The sequence below is a fragment of the Limulus polyphemus genome, unplaced genomic scaffold (assembly GCF_000517525.1).
Source record: "Limulus polyphemus unplaced genomic scaffold, Limulus_polyphemus-2.1.2 Scaffold3635, whole genome shotgun sequence".
Taxonomy (NCBI): domain Eukaryota; kingdom Metazoa; phylum Arthropoda; class Merostomata; order Xiphosura; family Limulidae; genus Limulus; species Limulus polyphemus.
Genome location: NW_013669245.1, coordinates 27,486 through 49,079, shown reverse-complemented (window position 1 = coordinate 49,079; position 21,594 = coordinate 27,486). Strand labels below are relative to the sequence as shown.

Genomic DNA, 21,594 nt, shown 5'->3' with positions numbered 1-21,594 from the left:
AAATTAAACCTTATTTTCAATAAGCAATCCTGAAAAATATTTGGGGGTGCTTAACTTTTTTCCAGGTGTATATTACAGCCAAGATTACTGTTTCTCGATTACTCATAGCTGATTTGTTTATAAGCTGTACAAGTACAAATAAAATAATTGTTGTGGGTTCTGCCAGCCAGTTTCCTTCCCTTTAATCAGCAGTTCAAAATTAGTGAAAATGGCAGATAACCTTAACAGCTTTACTATAAAAAAAGATAGGACAAGCAAGTTTGGTGATAATGGGAACCCATCCTGAGATCTTCAAATAACAAGGCTTCCCCCCCCCCCAATATTCTATGAGGTTGATGTAATATTTGCTGAGTTTTAACATTGCACATAATTTAAAATGAACATGACTACCTTATCATTCTTAAAGGTTACAGTCGCACTGTAACCTGATTTATATATAACATTTGTTGACATTTTTTTTTTCAGAAAAATAACTCATCAAATTTTATAATTGTTTTTGCTTTTCCATAAGTTATATGAACCTTTGGTCAGTCACTCTATTATTTTATTTGGTAATAACTATATAATTCATTATATTTGATAGGTTATATTTTTAGGTCATTAACATTAATTTTTAATGAATCCATTAATATTGGCAAAATGTGGGAAAGTAGATTTGCCCATATCACAATAATTTTTAAGGGGGAAGACAGACAGTGTCTTAAGTGATTTCCTAACAGTCTTACTTCAGTGGTTGGTAAATAACTAGAGTTTATAATTAAAGAAATGCTACAAGAGCATTTTGACAAGTTTCATAATATCACAGACAGCTTGGATTTAGAAAGAGAAGTCATGGTGTGATTGTTTATTTGATTTTTTTGAATATTTTTTATATTTAATCTAGATGTTGGAAATCCAATGGATTTGGTGTACATTGATTTTCAGAATGCTTTTAATAAAGTGCCACATAAGAGACTTCTTAGGAAGATTGTATCAGTTGGGGGCAGAAGAAAAGTGATTATATTTAGACTTGATTGTGGGTAGAAGACAGAAGGTTATTATTATTATTGTTATAAGTGGTGTACTTTAACTTCTGTGCCACATACTTTGCTATATCTTATTTTCTTTATTAACATTAGTAATGGAATACCCAGTAAAATGGTTACATTTGCAGAGGGCATTAGGTTAATTAACGGTCATTTCAGATTCTACTAAAGATGCTGAAAGTTTGCAGAGGGTAAACCAACCATTCCAAAAATCTTCCTTTTCCCACTGAACTGATTCCATTAATCCAATGAGCCAACCTGTTTTTCCTTACATATTAACTTTTGTATATCATTTGAGTAAATACTATCTGGCCTAGAAGCTCTTTCAATCTTTAAACTTCCAAATTTTTTCTTAACAAGCTCAAAATTAATGGGATCATTTTGTTCAATCTTGTATTCACCTAGCAACTGTTCAGGTGAGGAATATTTCTTAAATATTTATTGAATTGTTTGAAAGGGTTCAGAGGAGGGCTACGAAATTGATATATGGTATGGAAAGGTTTTCATAAGAAGATAGGTTAAGATCACTGATCTTGTGTTCTCTTGAGATGAGAAGAGTTAGAGGGCATCTGATTTAAGTGTATAAGATTGTTAAGGGAATCGATAGTGTTGAAGCATCATCTTTTTTTCATATTTGAGGGTGAGATTAGGGGGCATAAGTTTTGGCAGGGAAGGAGTCAATTTCAGTTAAGACAGCTTTATTTTTCTATCAGGATAGTTGTCCTTTGGAATGGTTTGCTATCTGTTGTGGTAGATGCAGTTAATTTAAGGGAGTTTAAGGAAAAGCTTGATAATTATTTGAATAATAAGGGCTGACTTTGAGTTTTTTAGTGTTTAATTTAGTGGATAGGATGGCTTGGGTCAGGTTTGGTGAACCTTTTTGAGAGAGTGTGCCCAAATTGTTTATAATTTTCTGAGAAGTTATTTCGTGTGCCCGTGGGAATTTTGAGCAGCAAAATTATTGTTGTTATTATTAATTTTATATATTATAATTAATATATATATATTGGTCAGGTAAAAAAAAAAACAACTTGGGAAAGCAGTGAATGCCGCATGCCAAGAAAATTTTCTTGCATGCCATAGGTTCACCAGCTCTGGCTTAGGTGTACCAAAAGGTCCCTTGTTGTTATTTAATGTTATGTTAAAAGGTTATATATATATACTGGTTTATCCCAACACAAGTTATCCTTGCAGCTTTGTAGGAAAAACTAGATACAGTTAATGAGGAAAACATCTAGGTCATAACTTTTGCAAAGTGTCTAAAGCCTTCTAGTCAATGCTGTGTTAGCTGGTAATAATTTGAACAGGATTATATTATACAATAGAGTGTGAAAATTTAAATAAAATTCAAATACCTAAAGTGTGAGTAAAGGTTCAATAACATTTAGTTTATTATTTAATCTTGGCTTCTTTTGAAGAATCAGAAGCATCTTCATCTGTAGCATAGCCTCATTTTCAGCTCTCCCAATCAATTTGAGCATTTTGGGGGGTGTTGGATATACAAGTGTTTAGTGTAAGCATTATTATTTAATTTATTAAGTGATGATTATTCATTTTTCATAACAAGAGTTGAAAATAATTATTTTAAAGGTGGTAGTTATGACAAGTTTGGTTGCGTAACTCGATAAGAGTTGTACGCTGTGTGTGTGGTTCAATTGTTGTAGTATTGTTGATGCCAAGTTACCCGAATCTTTGATATTTTTTTCATTACCTTAAGTGAGTATTGTTACGTTATAGCATCATTTGCATAGTTTATAGAAAGTACAAAGCCTCAGTTGGGCAACGTATAAATATAGGTGACCAAGCGAGTGTAAATGATGTGAAGTTCAGTTAGAAAACATGAAGTTAGCTATCGTTGAGTGATTAAACTTAATGGGTGATATCTTAAAGTGAGTTTCACAGTTTAATAGAGATAAGGAGAATAATTTGTCTTGTCAAAGGGTGTTCTAAAACAATTGAACTCATCTGTGTGGAATTTGATGAAAAGTAGACAATTATTTAAAGTTTGAGACATAACTGTGATAACCCACAGAGTAACATAAATGAATCTATCGCAGATTGTACAGTAAGAAACAAAGTAGAGAAAAAATAGTTAATCTTGTCAATTGGACTTAAAGTAATTTAATCAGCCTGAGTGAACTTTTGACAAGAAAAGAGAACCTTAGATACAACTGTGATATTCTATAGTGTAAAGAATTTTTGTACATATGTTTGACTTGTTTTGAATATATTATTTTCAAACAAGTGAATTGTGTGCTTGTCATTTATTGTTCAAATATATGGCCAACAAGTTATAGACACCGACTGTAGAAGAATTCCAGCCCATATATATATATATATAAAACCCTGACAGGGGGATGGAATTGCATCTCATTCACCTAGTGCATGTTGACCATCGCTTGAGCTGTCCTCAAACCTAGGATTAGAATATTCTTTTAAATGATTCCCCAGTCTTCTGACAGTGGAGCTGAGTAGATGCTCTCACACATTGGGCAGCAGAATTCATAAATGACCTGTGACTGTTGAGAGAAATGGATTCAATCTTTAACTCAGAATGAGATCTAAAAATAAATTGAAGGTGATCTTCTAGATAGACTCTTTTAATTATGGTGTTTAATTTCTTCTTCAAGATTTGTGAGCATGAGCCTGCACATAGCATGAGGATGTCATAGTTCAGTAACCTGAATAGATTTAGTTGTTGAATGTTTTTTTGTGTTCATGGACTTAGTAGGTAATATTTTATACAAATGATGGAATTTGCTATGAAAAACTGTTTGTCACTTCAGTGGTGAATTTTATGGACATACTGATGGAGTCAATATCAGGGTCTAGCTTAGAGCCTGTAATAGCTAATGTTTTCATGTGTTGTATCAGAATAGTTGGCTGAGGAATTGTCCAACTGAGTTCAAACTGCTTGTTTAAAATCATTATGGTGATAATGTATTTGTAGTTCTCAAAAATGAAGATCAATAGTGAAATTTGTACAATTTATGAATAGTCTGGCTCACAGACACACACCTCCAATGAAAGAATAGATCATTCCAAGCTTTTACTTGTTGTTAAACAAATGTTTAAACAACTATATTCAATTATATACTACAGCTGCCCAGTGTTGGCTAACAATACGAAGAATTAAATTGTGGTGGAATGCTACAAGTTCTTCAATTACCTATAGAATAATAGGTTTATTTTTTGTGAGTGTAAAACACTTAAATATACCAGTTCGTTTTATATATAGTTTGTAGATGGGCAGAAGTATAAAATAGGATGGTCTAGATGGGTATAATGGCCTTATGTTAAAAAATTCTTTTACAAGTACAAATGCAACAATTATTGTCTACCCTGAAAATGTACCATTGTGTGAAATGTATTCTTAATTTTTTATTACCCATTATAACTAGTTTACAAGCTAAAGTGCTGTTAATTAAATGGAAAAGAATATGGTTATCCTGGAAAATCTTGTTATAAGAAGGAGATGCATTTTGGAAGTCATACATTATACACAAGAAATATCTCATAAAATATAGTTATAAAAAGTAACATTTTTGTTGTAAATGTACAAGTTAATATTCTTATTTATATAATTAATCAGGGAGTGCAGCTTTTTCTTTATGAGATATATAAAACTAATAATCATAATAAACATATTTTTTTATTGTTTCACAGTGCTTGGGTGGAGTAACTAATAGCCAATCAAAGAAGACATCTAGTAAAGTTAAACTTGGTATATTGTCAGATGTTTTGCTGACTGTTCAGATTTTCAGGCCTGTTCAAAATGTATCAAACCAAAAATATAGAGGAGTTGAAAGCTTACTGGTAAGATTACTATAAAATTTGATATTCATTTATTTTCTTAACGTTTTTTAACTATTAATATATAGCTGCTATTTAGAGCTTGAAAAAATTTCTTAACTGAAAATGACTGGAGCAGATATTTTGTTTAAAATATCTGGGCAAGCAGTAGTTTTGGTCTACCATCACTAAACCATTATCTCCTGTTATATTAAAATGGAGAATAGTAAGTCATTTCTACTTTCTAACATTTAATAAGTAGCAAAAATGTCTGTTTTAACTAAAATATTCAATTTTGAATTATTTTTGACAAAGTAGAATCCATATCATTTACATGTATCGGAGTACACATTACTTTGTATCTCATAAAGACAATGTAGTACCAGAATCATTCATTAGAATGGTACCATCTCATTTTTGTCTATACATCTAGAATCAAAGCATTTACATTTGTAAGATATTATTAAACTTTAAAACCTGTTCAAGTCCACAGTCTCATCAAACTTAGAAATATTTACGTATTTCAGGCTATATTAAGCAGTTGTAATTCTATAATGTTATATTAATTCACTAGAACATCCTATTGGCCATTAGGAAATTTTCATTCTGGATAAAAATATTCCAGATAACAGAAAAACAACAATATTGTATTAATTGTGTAAAATTGTATTGACTTACAAGAACATTCTATTGGTTAGTTAAGCCTTTGTCTTTCGGACAGTGATTTTATCTTCAGGTGATTGTCGTTTTGCAATTGAGAAAAAAATCTTTACTTCATTCTTGTTAAAATTTATATTGTTTCTTCATGATAACTTAAACTGTTTGGAAAAGTGATAATTGTGTTATTGGATTTTAATTTTATTTTTGAAATCTAATGGTCAAATCTTGTTTCATTAATAATTTGGCTTCATTATGGCTTTGGAAATATTCAATTTTTGAATGTCTTCTGATGCATATTTATGTTTGAAATAATCATTTATTTTCTTATTTTGTTTTCATTTTCCACGTTAGTTTATTTGTTATATAAGCTGTGTATATCATGACCTAGACAGATCAGTAGGAGATTGTGCAGTAAGTGTGTGTGTACACATACATACATACATACATACATACATACATACATGCATGTTTTCCTAGCAACATGAAATTAATGCTGATTTAAAATATTTTTTCTTATAGTTAAGCCTACACTTATTGTAACTGGGCTTAAAACATTTCTGTTTATCACAAAAATTAATTTAATGTGAGATTATGACAAGTTTGTTATTTTGTATATGATGTACAAACAATTATATTATGTAAGACTACTCTTGAGATTGTAGTTTTATATAAAAGCTTAGGTTACAGGTATTTCTAGTTAAGATCTGGACTTACAAATATAATATTTAAGTAAGGTTTGTATTCCACTGGCTCAATAAACCAGGTGAAGACCAAACAGTGAAGAACACAGTGAATTTCACTTTAAAACAAATGCAAGATATGTGTGTGCATGTTGTTTATGTGTTTCACTGTTAGTAGATTTTGGTTTTTATTGATAATCACATTATCCAGTTTTCTAGCTTATGTGAAATCCATTGACAAGATAAAGCAATAAATGTATTTAAAAAGACAAACCTTATTTATTATACATTTAATCTTAAAAAAAAATTCTTTGGCACAACCTAACAAGATTTGGGTAGCCTTATTATTTTATATTTTAAATCTTGGATTTGTGCAACATTTTGAGTTCTAAGCTTAATACATAAAACTACACACAAAAATATTTTTATTTTTTGTGTAAAAATCACAACCAACACTTCATTCTACAAAGTCAGGTTGACACAGACTCTTTGTCAACAGCTCTTTCTAAATTCATAACTCTGTCTGTTGCCACTAAGAAACTCCTTGTCATATGGACAGTATTTGGACTTTACCAGTCTTCGATGTTTATTCAAAAACATACCTTTTCTCAAACTACATCTATTACTTGACTGCGATGGGTTTTCTTCCTTTGCCAATCAAAGCATTGGTCTGATTTTTTCTCACTTGCTCCAGTTTTCTATTCCCCATTTAATTGCCCTTGGTGATATCTGTCTTGTGACACTCACAACCTATGTCAATGCCCCTGTATCCTGGTATTGTATAATAGCACCTCATTCCGATAATATTATCACTTTTTCTCAACAAAGCGGTCACTAATGGGTTTTTCTGTACTATGACTGTTGGAGACACTTTGAGCATTCTTTGTCATGTTACCTATTTGATTTTTATACTTGAAAAAATTAGTTTGGCAAGCTGATATATGGCATGAATTCCTGGATTATTGTTTTCGGCACAGAGGCAAATCAGATCTCTCCTATCCTACCTCTGATATGTAGTGTCACTCAACTGTTGGGGAATGGTGGTCACTCCCAGTTCAGACTATCCATGACATTATTTGTAGTGAGATGGAGACACATATTTGGTCTGGTGGTGTTTTTCCAGGGGGCTCTGAGGCTGCACTTGCAGGCAATCCTGGACATTCTGGAGAGAATTTAGATTCACTTTTTCTAGCACCTCTCTTTATTCTGTCAACTTCTCAGGAGGATTAATTGGCATCGGCCACCTCCATCTTCTTTTCTTCAGTTGGTAAGTTGAGTGTGTGATGTTTTGGCTCTTTCCCTGGTTGCTTTTGAGTCTGCACCTTCATTGATGGTGGAAAGATCTGAGGGCAAATACTTATTTTTCCCTCCATTCCCTAATAGTGAGGTTCATGTAGGGAGGTTTACTGTTCAGTTACATGAAGGGACAGCTATGCTTTGTCTGCCACTCTTAAAGAAAAATTTGAGGTTCCAGAACCGTCTGTGGTCAACCTGAATAAATCATGATCTTTTAGGATTTGTGTAACTCTAACTACAGTGCTAAGATTTTTACCAGTCCTCCAATCTTTGTCAGAAGCCTCTCGGTGATTCCACATCAATTTGATGATGAATTCGGACCATTGTTAGCATGTACGTTGGTTTGATTGCCAACTTCTGCATTTTCACTAGTATCTTGACTGGTATGTTGTCAGGATTTGTGGGGTAGAGATACGCTCTTGGAGGGTGATTGTCTACTGGCTGCTGCCCTCCGTGAGTTATGTTGACTTTTGCAGGCATTCCAGAGTTTTTGGAATCTAGGGTTGATGTCGCCCATCTGCATTCATCCCTGTTATAGTTGGTTTCTCCACTTTCTTTGGCTCTTACAGGGGGTCATAGTACCCCCCTATTTGAATGTCCCAACACCAGCCCCTCAGTCTATTGGTATCCAGAATAGATCTTGTCCATATCTATGAAGTTTCTATACTCGGTTGAAATGCCACCAGTGGAAGCAGTGAATACTGTATCCTTTTTGGGTCTGTGGGGGCTTGACTCTGAGAATTTCTGGATGTGTGGAAAACCTTGATCATGGATCAATGGGTACTACAGGTCCTTGCATCAGGATTAGTTATTCAGTTCATATCATCAGCACCATTATACATCCAACCTATAGTGTTTCCACCCTTCGCAGATCCTCAGATTTCGGAACTTCGTTCCAGGGCTATGAGAGATCTGTTGGTCAAGGGAGAAGTGGAGAGAGTTATCCCAGTTCTTACAGGGTTTTATTTCTGTCTGTTTGTTGTGCTCAAGAACACAGAAGTTTGACATCTGATCATTGATCTTTCTCATATAAATCAATTCCTCAATCCTTCAAGGATCACGATGGAGTCATTCCTCACTCTGCATTGTAATTTTTTAACAGGACTGTGGAGGACCAAGTTTGATGTTGCTGACTCCTAATTGCACTTTCCCATACCAGAGTTGTCCCACCACTATTTGCATTTTGTGCAAAAGGGTCAGGTGCTGCAGTTGAGGGCTCTGCCTTTCAGACTAGCATCGACACCATATGTGTTCTGCCAAATCGTACTAGCTTTTTCTCGTCACCTCAGTTCCCTACCCTTGTGCACACACAATCACATGACGACTGGTTACTGCTCACACCATCTTGTCAGTTAGAGGTACATCACACCCAGATTTTACTTTCAGAAGCTACCAAGGCAGGCTTTATTAGCAGAGCCGAGAAATCTATTCTTACTCCAGCACAATATATCATCCATCTAGGTGTCTTTTTCAACATGTATCTTAGTCAGACTCAGCCAACTCCCACCCAACTCCATGCTGTGGAACAGGCAGTCCAACTCTTATTCACCTCTCCTTCTTCCACATTGCAGATAGTTCTTTCTTTTTGGGGGATATGTGCATCACTTAAATCCCTCATTTCTTTGGGACAAGCACACATGAGATCCCTTCAGTAGTCTATACATGACTAATGGATCATGAACAGAAATCCACTGGATTCCCCCATTTTCTTCGATATCAAGTGGTGGTTAGATTGGAACAATACTACGATGGATGTTCCTCTGCCGCCATTTTGCCCAGAGATCCATCTCTTCAGGGATGCGGTGCATATCTCAATGATCAGGAATTCCAGAGCCTATGGATGGATAACAAGGCTTCCCTAATCAGTGTTCTAAAACTTCTTGCTGTTCAAAGAGCGATGTCTTCAGGTCTATACTTATTAACATTTTATATATGGGCTCCGTTAATTTGACTGACCACGTGACCATTATGTAATCGTCTTTATAGATTTAATACTTATAACTCTCAATATAGTGTATATATTTTAACAAAATTTGGCAGTCTTTCAGTTAACATTACAAGTCTTTCACATACAAAAAATCATATTTTTTAGTTAAGTATTTTTAATAAAATAAAGATTTGTCTATGAATATATTGAGTATTTGTTTTGAATAGTCCATGTGCAAAGTAATTTTCATGTTAAAATTAAGAATACTTTTCTCATCTCAAATATCTCAAATTTCCTTTGTGTAATCCACAAAACCTCCTAAATGCATTTCAAACGTTTTTTTTTAGTAAAACTATATAGTTTATCTGTTATTTTCTTTACCATATCTCAAAATGGGATCGGTCAATTCAACTGACCATGTAACTACCAAAAAAGAAATCGAAAGAAACCTAAATTAACCTTTTTTTCTTTCTAGAATGACTTCGATTTGTAATATGAAACTACATTCAGTTATCCTAAGTGGCTCTAAGTTTGTAACATTATACATCTATTTATAATTAGATTTTATTGTTTCATTGCCCTTTGAACTGTGTCTAACTACTTCCTCACCATAAAAAGTTGTAAATCACTCAGAGAATGTGCAAGTCACGTGAAGCTATTGAATTACATTACCCATGAGCTGCTTGCACGTGGGTCTTGTGAATTATTTTAATTATATTATTGTTATTACTTCTGTGTTTTATATTTTAATTATTTTTATAATAATAAATAAGGAATAAATATGAAAAACAAAAAATAAAATGCTTAACTAATCTTTTTTTTTTCTTGCCAACAGGTTTCGAAGAGAGTTAACCCTAACTTTTTATAGTACTGATAGTAATTCATTTACTAATTTTTATTTAATTAAATAATGCACCAAAGAATATAAACTAATAACATGCAATAAGTAGTAAAATTTATTTACCTCTCAAAATTTTCCTGGCTTTCTAACTATGTGACAAGAGCCGTTATAAATTTATCCAAGGTAGTCATTAACTTTCCCATGAGAACGAATCTTGTATATTGAGTGACAATATTCTGTACAAAATACAACATTATACAAGACGTCATTTGATAGATGAAAACCTTGACATTCTATTGGTTATAGATAATATATAATGAAATGTTAGAGAGAACTATCAAAGAATTGTGAAAGAGAAGATGTGGTAGGACGGGTCTGATTTTCTATTCGATAGGTCTGTAAGAAAACAGAATTAAAGACTTTAAAAAATTATGGTTTGACTGAGCAATAATGATTTTATAGAGAGTAATTTACGTTTAATTTCATACATTTTCAAGGGGTGATGGATAAAATAGGGATGATGACATGCTAAGAGAAAATGGGTCACACTAGTGGATATTCAAATTTTTTAAAATATTCCCCTGTAGAATTAAGGTCTTAAAACTTGTATACTATTAAAATATGGATTATTAGCTAAGAGTTTATGCTATTCTAATTGGCGTAATCTAAACAAAAAGTAGTATCATAAAATTTTGAATGTAAGACACTAAAACCTTGTGTCATGAGCAGTAAAAGATACCCGGGGTGATAGGGTTAAGGGGAAAAATCATCATGCTTCACTTTGGCAATTCCAAGATGGTGTCTTACATTTCCCATGAAGGGTGCACTTGGTTCAGGTCTCTTTGTTTTCGAAACTTGAATCTTTTTCCTTTGGCCCACTGTCATCATATCCTACTAGCTTCCCATGTTCCAGTGATGAATTTGGTGGTAGATCAATTGTCTCGACCCAACTGGATTCTCCCAACAGAATGGTTGCTGCATTATGAGGTTTTCTGTTGGAGACAAACTGATGCATTTATCGCTCCTTGAAACACTCAACTACCAACATTTTGGTCTCTGATATCTCACCATCTGGCATTGGCAATAGATGCATTCAGTAAAGACTGGACGGGATTGCACCTCTGTGCCTTCACACTGATTTGTATGTTACCCAGAGTACTAGCTATGATTCATTCAACCTCTTGTCTGGTTCTGTTAATAGCACCAGATTGGCTGGCCAAACCCTGGTTTCTGCTTTTATGGTACCTTCAGGAGTGCCCACCTCTTCCACTTCATCTTTGGCCTTCTCTGTTGAGGCAGCCATGATTAGACATTGTACACCCAGCCAACCTGAAACTCAAGTTTATTCTGGGCCCTCTTTGGAGGTTAGGAGATGTGAATCACGTCTCATAAAATTCATCACATTTCTGTGTTCTTAGTGGCCTGGTTGAATTGCCCACTGGAGGACATTGTGCATGCTGTTATGTGAACCTCCTCCAACACTTTTATCTCACATTATTTGCATGATCTGACAGTGTCTTTCTCTGAGGGTTTTCAACTACCCCCTGTAGCTATCTTAGCCACGTCCACTAGATTATAAGGAGGTGTGAATATCTTTATTACTCATATTGTCTCTTCTTTACTTTCCAGGGTCCCTTATATTATCTCTTTTTCACAGGATTCCATTCTGTGATGAGTGTTGCCCAGGCAGGTGTGCTTTTATCAAACCAATTCCACATTAGCAACCAGTAACTCAGTATACTTTATCTAGGTTGTAGCAGGCTCTGTAGAAAGGAAGTGTTCCATAAGACCACCTAGAGGTAGACTAGATGGTATTTCTGTACTGTGTTGGACTGCCACTCATGGACTATCATGAGTAAAGGGGATCCTGCCTGTCTCTATTGATCATTGGATTGAATAAATCAGGGTTGGTTTGCTTACAAAAATTTATGAACTTTGTTCAACTATTGCACTGTTTCCAAAGCATTGTTCCTCGGGACTACTCAACGAGCATTACCCCCCCCCCCCCCCAGATTCTACTGGTGTATCTAGGGAGTCTTTACCATACCCTGTCACTGGGGTGGTGGACAAAGGTTATTTTCAGATGTTGGTAGGAGATTCACCAGCTTATGTGGGAGCCTACTCATAATAGTGGCTCAAATTTGATGCTCACTATCCGGTTGGGCTGATAAATATTCGTTCAGTACATTGTTCTTGCTGTGATTCCAGTAGCTCAGAACACATATAATTTCAACCTCAATTAGTTGAACCTCGGCTATCTGGTTGGGGCCTGGCCAATAGTGATGACAGATCATGTCAAATTCCACTTGCAGTACATGAATTAGGTTCTGGGTGAAGAACATACTTGTTCTGAATGTAGTGCAGTTCCCCCAATAGTGTGCTAATCTTCTATTGCCACAACCACAATCTATGCAGACACATTCTGTATGGATAATGCTCTCCCTGGGACATCCACCTTTTCAATGTGTGATTCTAGCTGTAGTTTGAGCAGAGGTGTGTTTTGGAAGTTAACAATTTCTTAAATCCAAAATGCATTTCCATTAATACTTACCTCCTATCTCACTCTCCTACCCTTCCTCCGCACTAAGAGACAGTGTTAGAGACTAGGGATTGGGTCAGTCTAAAAAATGGATAATATTATCTAAATGAGGAGGCTTATATACAGTACCAGGATAGAAAGTGTATTGACATAGGTGGAATAAAAGACTAGAACAAGCATGAAAAAATCATACCAATACTTAGATGGGCAAAGGAAGGGAATCCTAGAAGTCGAGTAATAACTGTAGTATGAGAGGAGGTAAGAATTACTGGAAATACATTTTCAATTTAAGAAAATGTTGAAAATCCATAAAATCATACCTTGTACATCTGACCAATAGTTCCCCGTCTTCATAAAAATTCAGTAACTTCTTTGTGGCTTCTTACATGTTTTTAGATAACAAACCCTTTAACTATATCCCTGCTTTTTTGCTGGCCAGTTTCTTGTTTTTTTTTTACATACATTAGCCTTTCTTTGATACATTGATACTGGTGGTTCTGCAACTTTTTCAAGCAAGAATGGGCTCAGCCATCTCCTCATCTTTTCATCTATCTGCTTCTGAGTAACGAAAATTACAAATGAGGCCTCAATCACATGAGACCAAGTCCATTGTTTCCTACCTCATGTACTGCTCAGAAACTTCTCTTTTGGATGCAAGTCAAATTTACTGGTATACTGTATTAGTCACATGGCCTGAACAATTTTTCCCACCCTTAATATCAGAGAGTTTCATAAGTGCTGTCAATAGCTCTTCACAGGCTGATTTCAACTGTCAAACTGACAGTTGCTTAAAGTTTACTGTTGTTTCATGTGCTTCAAATGCCAATGTTCTGATACGGTACTTACCTTCACTTAGATTAGCTATTCTCGTTCAGTGCTGCCCTCTATCTGCAAACGTTTTTTTACTCATGCCACAAGCCTTCCGCCCTCCCCCCTATTGGAATTACAAGATTCCAACGTGTCTATTATGCAAATCATCATGTGTCACCACCCCACAAATAGGAGCATTTCCTCCTTTTGTTTGTTTAATGCTTACTTTTCAACTTTGTTTCCTCATGAAGTGGTTGTTTTTCAAATTAATTTGCTCTCATTCATCCTGTTTCTTTTATTAGTATTTATCAGTTAATTCTAATTGCCTTATTTCTGCACTCGAATTTTGATGATTCTTTCTGTGCAATGAATTCTGAAGTTAACATTACCACTTCAGGGGTTACAACACCAACCAGCATTTTTTCTCAGATCTTAGGTGTGGGCGTGGTACATTTGTCTTATTTTATATGCCGGGAGATTGAAAGTTACATGGGACAACCATTGTCCCCAGACATCACTCAGACTCCTTCAGAACAGGCTGATCCTGTGCAGGCTGATGAGGACTTTAATCATCTTTTTCCACCTCCAGATTTTGCCATACCTTCCCATTCCCAACTGATGAATCTACTAGGCCTAATGCGGATTTTTGTCTCAGGTTTGTGACATTTTATGCTTTTCTCCTATTTCTTAAGTCACCCATCCTTCTCTACTGCATTAACAATGTTCCCAACCCTCATCTGATATTTGGGTTCATTCTGATCACTTTGCCTTGCAATTATGCAAGGAAATTAACATGCCTTGCCCCTCACGAATTACAGATTAGTTTACATTTTCCTACCATCATGCTGATTATTCACTTTTAGACCAGCAATTGTTAGGTTCCTTATTGCCCATTTGTGGTGTGGCTCCAAAATCATCTGCATCTTACCCATGCCCAATATTCTCGCCTGCATCTTACCCTTACAAATCTATTATAGTATCTTTCTTCCATACACCTCCTATCTGAGGCTCTCCACAGAAATCCTGAGGGGTTTTCTGCAGATACCCTTGCCCTTCTCTCCTCCACTTTAGCCTGCATATCGTCCTCGGCTGTGGCATTAAATATGTAGTTTCTTTGTTGTTGGGACCTCCAAAGCTTGCCTACATATACCAATATCATCTGCAATTTTATTATTACACGGATGACTGGGTTCTTCAGGCTCATTAAGAACAGGAATCGGCCACTCATGTTTGGCAACTACTTTTTTTGGCAGCTCAGGTGGCCTGGTTGATCTAACTGGAGAAGTCCTTCCTCAGACCCACACAATATCTTATCCATTCGAGGGTCTTTTTCAACACTCATATCAATCGGGCCCAGCCTTCTCCTTTACAACTCTGTTCAATGGAACTCTTGGTTTACCATGCCCTCTCGGCTCCATCACTTACTGCTGGCAAGGTTCTCTCGTTTTGGGAATGTGGTCATTAATGACATCACTGTACCCCCTTGGTTGTGCCCATATGAGATCCCTTCAGTGGGTGCTTCATGATCGATGGAACCTTGCTCAGGATCCTCTTTCCACCCCCATTACTCTTCCTTTTTCCATGCACAAAGATCTCCTTTGGTGGTTGGACAAAGCCTATACATCGGTGGGTGTGCTACATCTTTTCATGGATGCTTCCCTTTAGGGATGGAAGCATGGGTCAATCACCAGGAGGCTTTGGGCCATTAGTCTGTGGATGAAAGAGTTTTGCATATCAATGTTCTCAAACTTCCTTCTTCTTGCCAGACATTGTCTGGTGATGATTTATTCAGAAAATTCTACGGTGGTGGCACATATCAACCACCAAGGGGATACCTGGTCCTATGATCTCTGTTTTCAGACATTGGATCTCATTCATCTTATTCTGTGTCATGTGCTGGGTGCTTTCAATCTAGCCACAGATCGTCTTTTGTGCCTTGACCAGATATATCCCACAGTGGTCATTAGATTTTGTTTTCAGTTAACTTTGCCATCTCTGGAGTTCTCCACAAGTGGATGCCTTTGTTACAGGTCTCAACAACAAGTTACCTCTCTTTTGGTCATCTGTGCCTCATCCCCAGACTCTGGCAGTCGATGCTTTCAGCCAGGATTGGTCACACAAGTATGTTTATTTGTACCCACCCATCCAATTATTTCATTGGGTGATTTCTTTCATCCACTGCACTCCTTGTTGGGTCCTCCTTATTGGTCAGCTCAGTCTTGGTTTTTATGGTTACAGCAACTGCTCTTCTTCCCTCCTGTACCTCTTCCACTTTCTCCCTACCTTCTTCATCAACCTTGGTCACATCATACATTTCACCCTTCACGTCTTGTGTTTTCATGCCTGGCATTTGTCTGGTCCTTGGCAAGAAGATGGGGTTTCACATGTCAAGTCACTTCCTTATTAGCTGGTTCCATATGTCCATCTTCCATGGAGGTGTACCAATGCAAGTGGAAGGTATTCCATCGTTGGTCTACAACAAGGGGTTTCCTGCTGACCAGTCTACTGTGGCTCATGTGACAGAATTTCTCACCTGGCTCTTTGACTGTAGGTTTTCAATCTCCTCGCTTTCAGATATCAGGCAGCCTTATCTCATACTTTTTGTTTTTCCCAATACTGTAGTCTTTACTTCCCCTGTCCATACCATGCTCATGTATTCCTTCTGAATACATCACCCTTGACCTACCCTTCTAGATTGAGATATTAATTTGGTCCTCCATTCTGTTACTTTACTTCTGTTTGAAGAACTTTCCTCATGTTCCATGTTTCATCTTGCCCTTAAAACATATTTCCTTCTTCTCTTAGCCTGTAATCATCGATAGTCTTATTTGTTTGTCATTGACATTTCATGTACCCTTTATTACCCTACCTATCTTCTCCTTCAAATAGAATGTTTCTTTTTCCTGAAGACCTTGGCAGCTCAGGAGAGTGGTTCCTCCTTTTTTCCTATTTCCCTCCCTTCCATTTTCTGTCTTTACCCTCGACTGAATCCAGATAGACTTCTGTGCCTGGTCAGGGCTCTTTTTTGTTATATTGCCCATACTGCTTCCTTCTTGGGTACACATTCCCAACTCTATCCCTTGGGAATCCTCCTCCCTTCATTATCTTTCACCTTCTACCCTCATCAGTTGGGTCCATCTTGTGGTTTGATTTGCTTATACCTCCCTACCTTCTTCCTTCTGGAATTTGTTCCAGCTGTTTTCCCATCAGATTCAACATCTCACTTCATCATCATCCAGTGGAGGAGATTCTGCAGTCATTCATGTGGACCACATCCAGTAAGTTCATCTCCCATTATCTCCATCATATCGCGATTTCCTCTTCGTCGAGGTTTTGTCTACCACCTGTAGCCATTCTTCAGGCTTTGGTGCAACTGGTAAGATTTTATTTATACTTTCTTACTTTTCAGGGTCCTTTCTCTATTTCTTTATTTCACTCTGTGGTGAGTGGTGCCTGACCAGGTATTCTTCGACTCGAATTCTGCACTGTCCAGCCATGTTGACTCATGCTTTATCTTTCATGGCTTTGCATGCTCACCATTGAGATGGGGTGTTCCACAAGACTGCATAACCTCGTGATACTTTCCTTCATAAACATGCCCATCCCAGACTGTACCACCCAGAAGGAGATTGATACCCATCCCTGCCATGCTTGGAGTGAATAACTCAGTATGGTCTGCTTTTAAAAATAAGGTTTCATGGTCACCCTTTGCACCGTCTCTGGTGATGACTCTCCACCACATTGTCACCCTCCTTCTTTGAGTGGAGTCTGGGAGTCCTTACCACTTTTCAGTTCTAAGCCACTGGGAGGTGTTGATCATGGAGGCACCCTGCTGAATGAGTTCCACACTATAACCATTCAGTTATAGAGTAGGGCAGTGGTGTTCTGCAGGTGTAGATGAAGTGATATCCTACTATTTGCAATAATTCAATGACAATGGAGTGAGACGTCAGTATGCAGTTCACCTCCCTCGATTTCCTCTGTCTGTGTTATGGGTCACAGCAGTGGTATGTAGGATTGTTCCGGTTCTGTCCTCATCCTCTCATCCTTTTGATACCGGATGTCAAGTTCCTGAATTGATAGCTCAGAGCTAATCCTTGTGTTATACACGGGAATCAGAGTGGTTCTCAATCCCCTTGTTCTTGGGTTTGAGGTGGAGATGGTATGATCCTCTTCCTACTCTCGTGCGTATGTCAGTACCCGGCAAGCAGGTTTTGGATGTAGTTGACTTACCAAGTACAGTCAACCGTGCCCTAGCCACTCTACACCTAGGGGCGCATCCTTTGTATACCCACCTTTCTCATTGTGGGATTGAGTTAAAATATATTTCTATGATTAGGATCACTTTCCTGCCACATTATCTCACTTGCATGTGCTTTTCTCATTTCTGCCCTAATATCAAACATATTCCACAGTTGGGTGAAGAGTATATCTGGCTCAGAAGTGGTGTGTTTCCCTTCTTCTGATCTTTGTATCTGAATCTCTCATTTCTGGGGTATTCTTTGGATGCTTTCTGTTGTTCTCTTGCATCGGTCCCTTATCTTTACCAATGTGGGATTCTAGTTAATCTTGTGAGAAGAGGTTATAATTTTCCTATACTGAAAATGTATTTCTGACAGGTACTTCTCTCAGCTCACACTTTCCACCCTTCCTCCCCACATTTCTCCAGTGCTGACATCTGTCAAACTTTGAAGTGATAGTCACATGAGATTATCATGCTTCTATTGGAGAGGTGGTGTTGCATGATGATTTCAAACCTGCATGCTTTTCTTTTCCACCAGCAAGAAATCTTTTTATCAGAGTCCCACGCTTTGTGCAAGGTTCCACATGAGATGTGCCACTTCTGCCAAGTAGTTACTCCACACTTTAACTTTCATACAAATGGAAACTCCACTTAGCTGATGAACAGTATGTTCTACAGAATGTTTCACAAAAATCATGCTATTTCCATTAAACTGATGGTAACTTGATTTTATCAAACACTTATTTTGATTAATGGTGGCCAGTTGATTCTGAGTTGAGTTTACCAGTACTCCATGTGGTTCATGAGTCAACTAACTGAGCAGCAGCCATGGACTGTTAATGTTTTAGGATAGGTCAGATTGTTTCAAATGTAGCTTGTGAAACCACTGTGGCTTTGTTATGTAGTAATGTTTGGTTTGTACACTTGGCTGATCATTGTAGAATTAAAGTATTATACCTTGTGAAAATACAAGGTTTTATCCTGGCTTACTGTCATCTATCAGGTAATCTTCATAGTTTGTCTGTCATATTTCTCTGATGGTCTGTTAAATTTCTCATCCTCCTCAGAAATAACACTGTATGTTGCTAAGTGCAACTTCTTTCTTTCCTTCTCTGGCAGAGTTTGTGATTCCTGTTTTCCAGTGTCTTTTACTAAAATATTTCATTTCTCATATGAGTTATGGTTTGAACATTTTCACAACTTCTATTACATTTGGGTTTCTCCATTGATTTCTTGCTCCCCATTGACTCGTTAATAAGTCTCAGGCTTACAATGCTAAAAGATGGGTTTCAATACCTATGGTGGGCAGAGCAAAGATAATCCATTGTGTAGTTTTGCTCTTAACAACAACTAAACCTTTGATCTCCATATGTTGTCTGTTACCATATATAAGTTGTGTAAACTGGATTCAGGTTTGATTTTTTGAAGAAGACCTAATCTTTGTCAGCTCTCATTTCTTCTCTGGAAATACTTGTATTCAAAACACATTCACTGCCACATACTAGGTCACATAAAAGCAGTGGACTGAAGCTGTGGTTCCTTACTACCTCTATCATGGCTCTAGTGATCTCTGTTTGGTGTATGAATGTTCACAGTTAAACTAAGAGTGTAATTTAATGCCATTTAAGCAGACTGACAAAGATAAACACCTTTTGGTCAGTTAGAAACTTTTCCTTTCTCTTGTCTCTGAGAATATAATCTCTTTGATGAGAATTGATGGACAATGTAACCATGAACATCATAGGTATAATACTTAATGAATGCCAGTTGTTGGTTATTTTTTAAAAGCTTTGGACTTTCTTTGTCAAGCATGACAAACTTTCTTCAATTCTATCTGATGAATTACAGTGGACATTATTACCAGAATGACCATGAACCCTGAAAACCTGAAAAAGATGGGTAATTTGAAAAATGGGTAAAAAGATAATCGAAAACATGGAGAAGTCAGGGAAAATTGTGAACCCATTCACCTTTTAGATCAGAACCTACAAATGCATTCAAACCAAGATGCTTAGCTCTGCCAGGTATTAGTATCTATATAAATATAATAGGACTTACTGTCTGTTGTCTGTCCATGTAACTACTTTGTATGGTGTGGATGGATCTTCATCAAAATTGGTATAGAGGTTCATTAGGTCCATAAAGTGGTACTTACAAATTTTCAGTTTTACATTTTGCATTTTTTATGGGAATTTTTTACCACTACCTAACTTCGTGTTGATGAATCTTCACCAGATTTGGTATGGAGACTCATTGGGTCCATGGGAGATAAAGTTTTCAGTTTTGCATTTTGTATTTTGCGATTTTATGAGTGTTTTTGCATTTTCTACCACTACTTAGTCTCATGTTGATGGATCATTTGTCATGAAAGTTTGTTGGGTTCATGAAGAGATACATGCAAAATTTTGATTTCACATTTCATGTTTTGCAGTTTTTATGGGTGTTTTTGCATTTTTTACAATCACATATAAGGAATGTAACTTTTCATGACCTAAGATGACCTTTCATTAATCATGAATTTACATAACTTCCACCCAAGGGACGGGTACTCCAGTTAGTATGTTAATTATCTTGATCAGTCACTTACTATTATGTGGTGATAATTATCTAATTCATTATACTTAATGGTATGTTAGAGCAAATACTATTGACATGGTGATGATGGAGTTATCAACATTTTCTGTGGGAACTTAGTGCCAATTTGTTCAAGTGTCTTTCAAAGGACACCAAAATGCTTCATCACATCGAAGTAGGTGTCTTGATGTATCCCCTGTATTTGACAGTAGAGTACCACAACTCCAGTTTGTTGATTGTATACCTTGTTTCCAAATCCTCTAATGAGCTTGTGGTAAAGTACACCCATGTAGTCACTGGCAGATACAACCAGGTATATCTTGATGTTTAGTCAGCATGTTTCCTCATTTCCATGCTGAAGAGCATTGAACTTGGATTACCATATTGTTTATTTTCTGGTGGGTCAGTCTGTCATGGTAGTTTGGCAACAACAGGAAAGGATTCATTTACTTCCTTCATCTAGATTTTGTTGTATGTGCCTTAGTGCATCCACTAAACTGATAGGAAGAGTTGGTTTAATCTTCCTTTTTCAAGATTTTAAAAGTAGGTTGTTTAACTGTTTATATCCTGTGCCACCTGGCTCAGATATATGACAGTTTGCTACTGGGTTGAATTCAGGAACTTCTGTAAGTTCCATCAACTCATCGTAGTTGTCTGAAGTTAGCAAGGCCAATAATTGGCCTTTCACAGCTGAGTGTTACGAATCATTTCCTTTCAACCCCTGTTTCATAATCACTTACTGAACCTTAGACAAGTATCTAGGCAGTTAACACTCTCAATATGGGCTCGATCAATTTGACTGACCATGTGACCTTTTTGTACTCGTTTAAAGTTTTTATAGATTTAATACTTATAACTCTCACTATAGTGGGTATATCTTCACGAAATTTGGCAGTCTTTCAGTTAATATTACAAGTCTTTCACATACAAAAAGTCATATTTTTTAGTGAGATATTTTTAATAAAATAAAATAAAGATTTGTCCATGAATATATTGAGTATTTGTTTTGAATAGTTCATGTGCAAAGTACTTTTTATATTAGAATTTAAAATACTTTTCATCATCCCAAATATCTCAAATTTCCTGTGTGTAATCCCTAAAACCTCTTAAATGCATTTCAAACGTTTTTTTTTTTTTCAGTAAAACTTTATAGTTTATCTGTTATTTTCTCTACCTTATCTCAAAATGGGATCGGTCAATTCGACTA

At 36.3% G+C, this 21,594-nt stretch overlaps 1 protein-coding gene across 3 annotated transcripts in view; it reads left to right on the top strand.

The window, feature by feature from the left end:
* Positions 1–21,594, top strand: part of LOC106469733 (snRNA-activating protein complex subunit 3-like) — a 110,672-nt gene that overhangs the window by 63,205 nt on the left and 25,873 nt on the right. For all 3 annotated transcript variants that reach the window (XM_022398292.1, XM_013930246.2, XM_013930245.2), the window contains exon 4: positions 4,692–4,841. In XM_022398292.1, the coding sequence (XP_022254000.1) occupies positions 4,692–4,841 (150 nt within the window). The remainder of the gene's footprint in view (positions 1–4,691; positions 4,842–21,594) is intronic.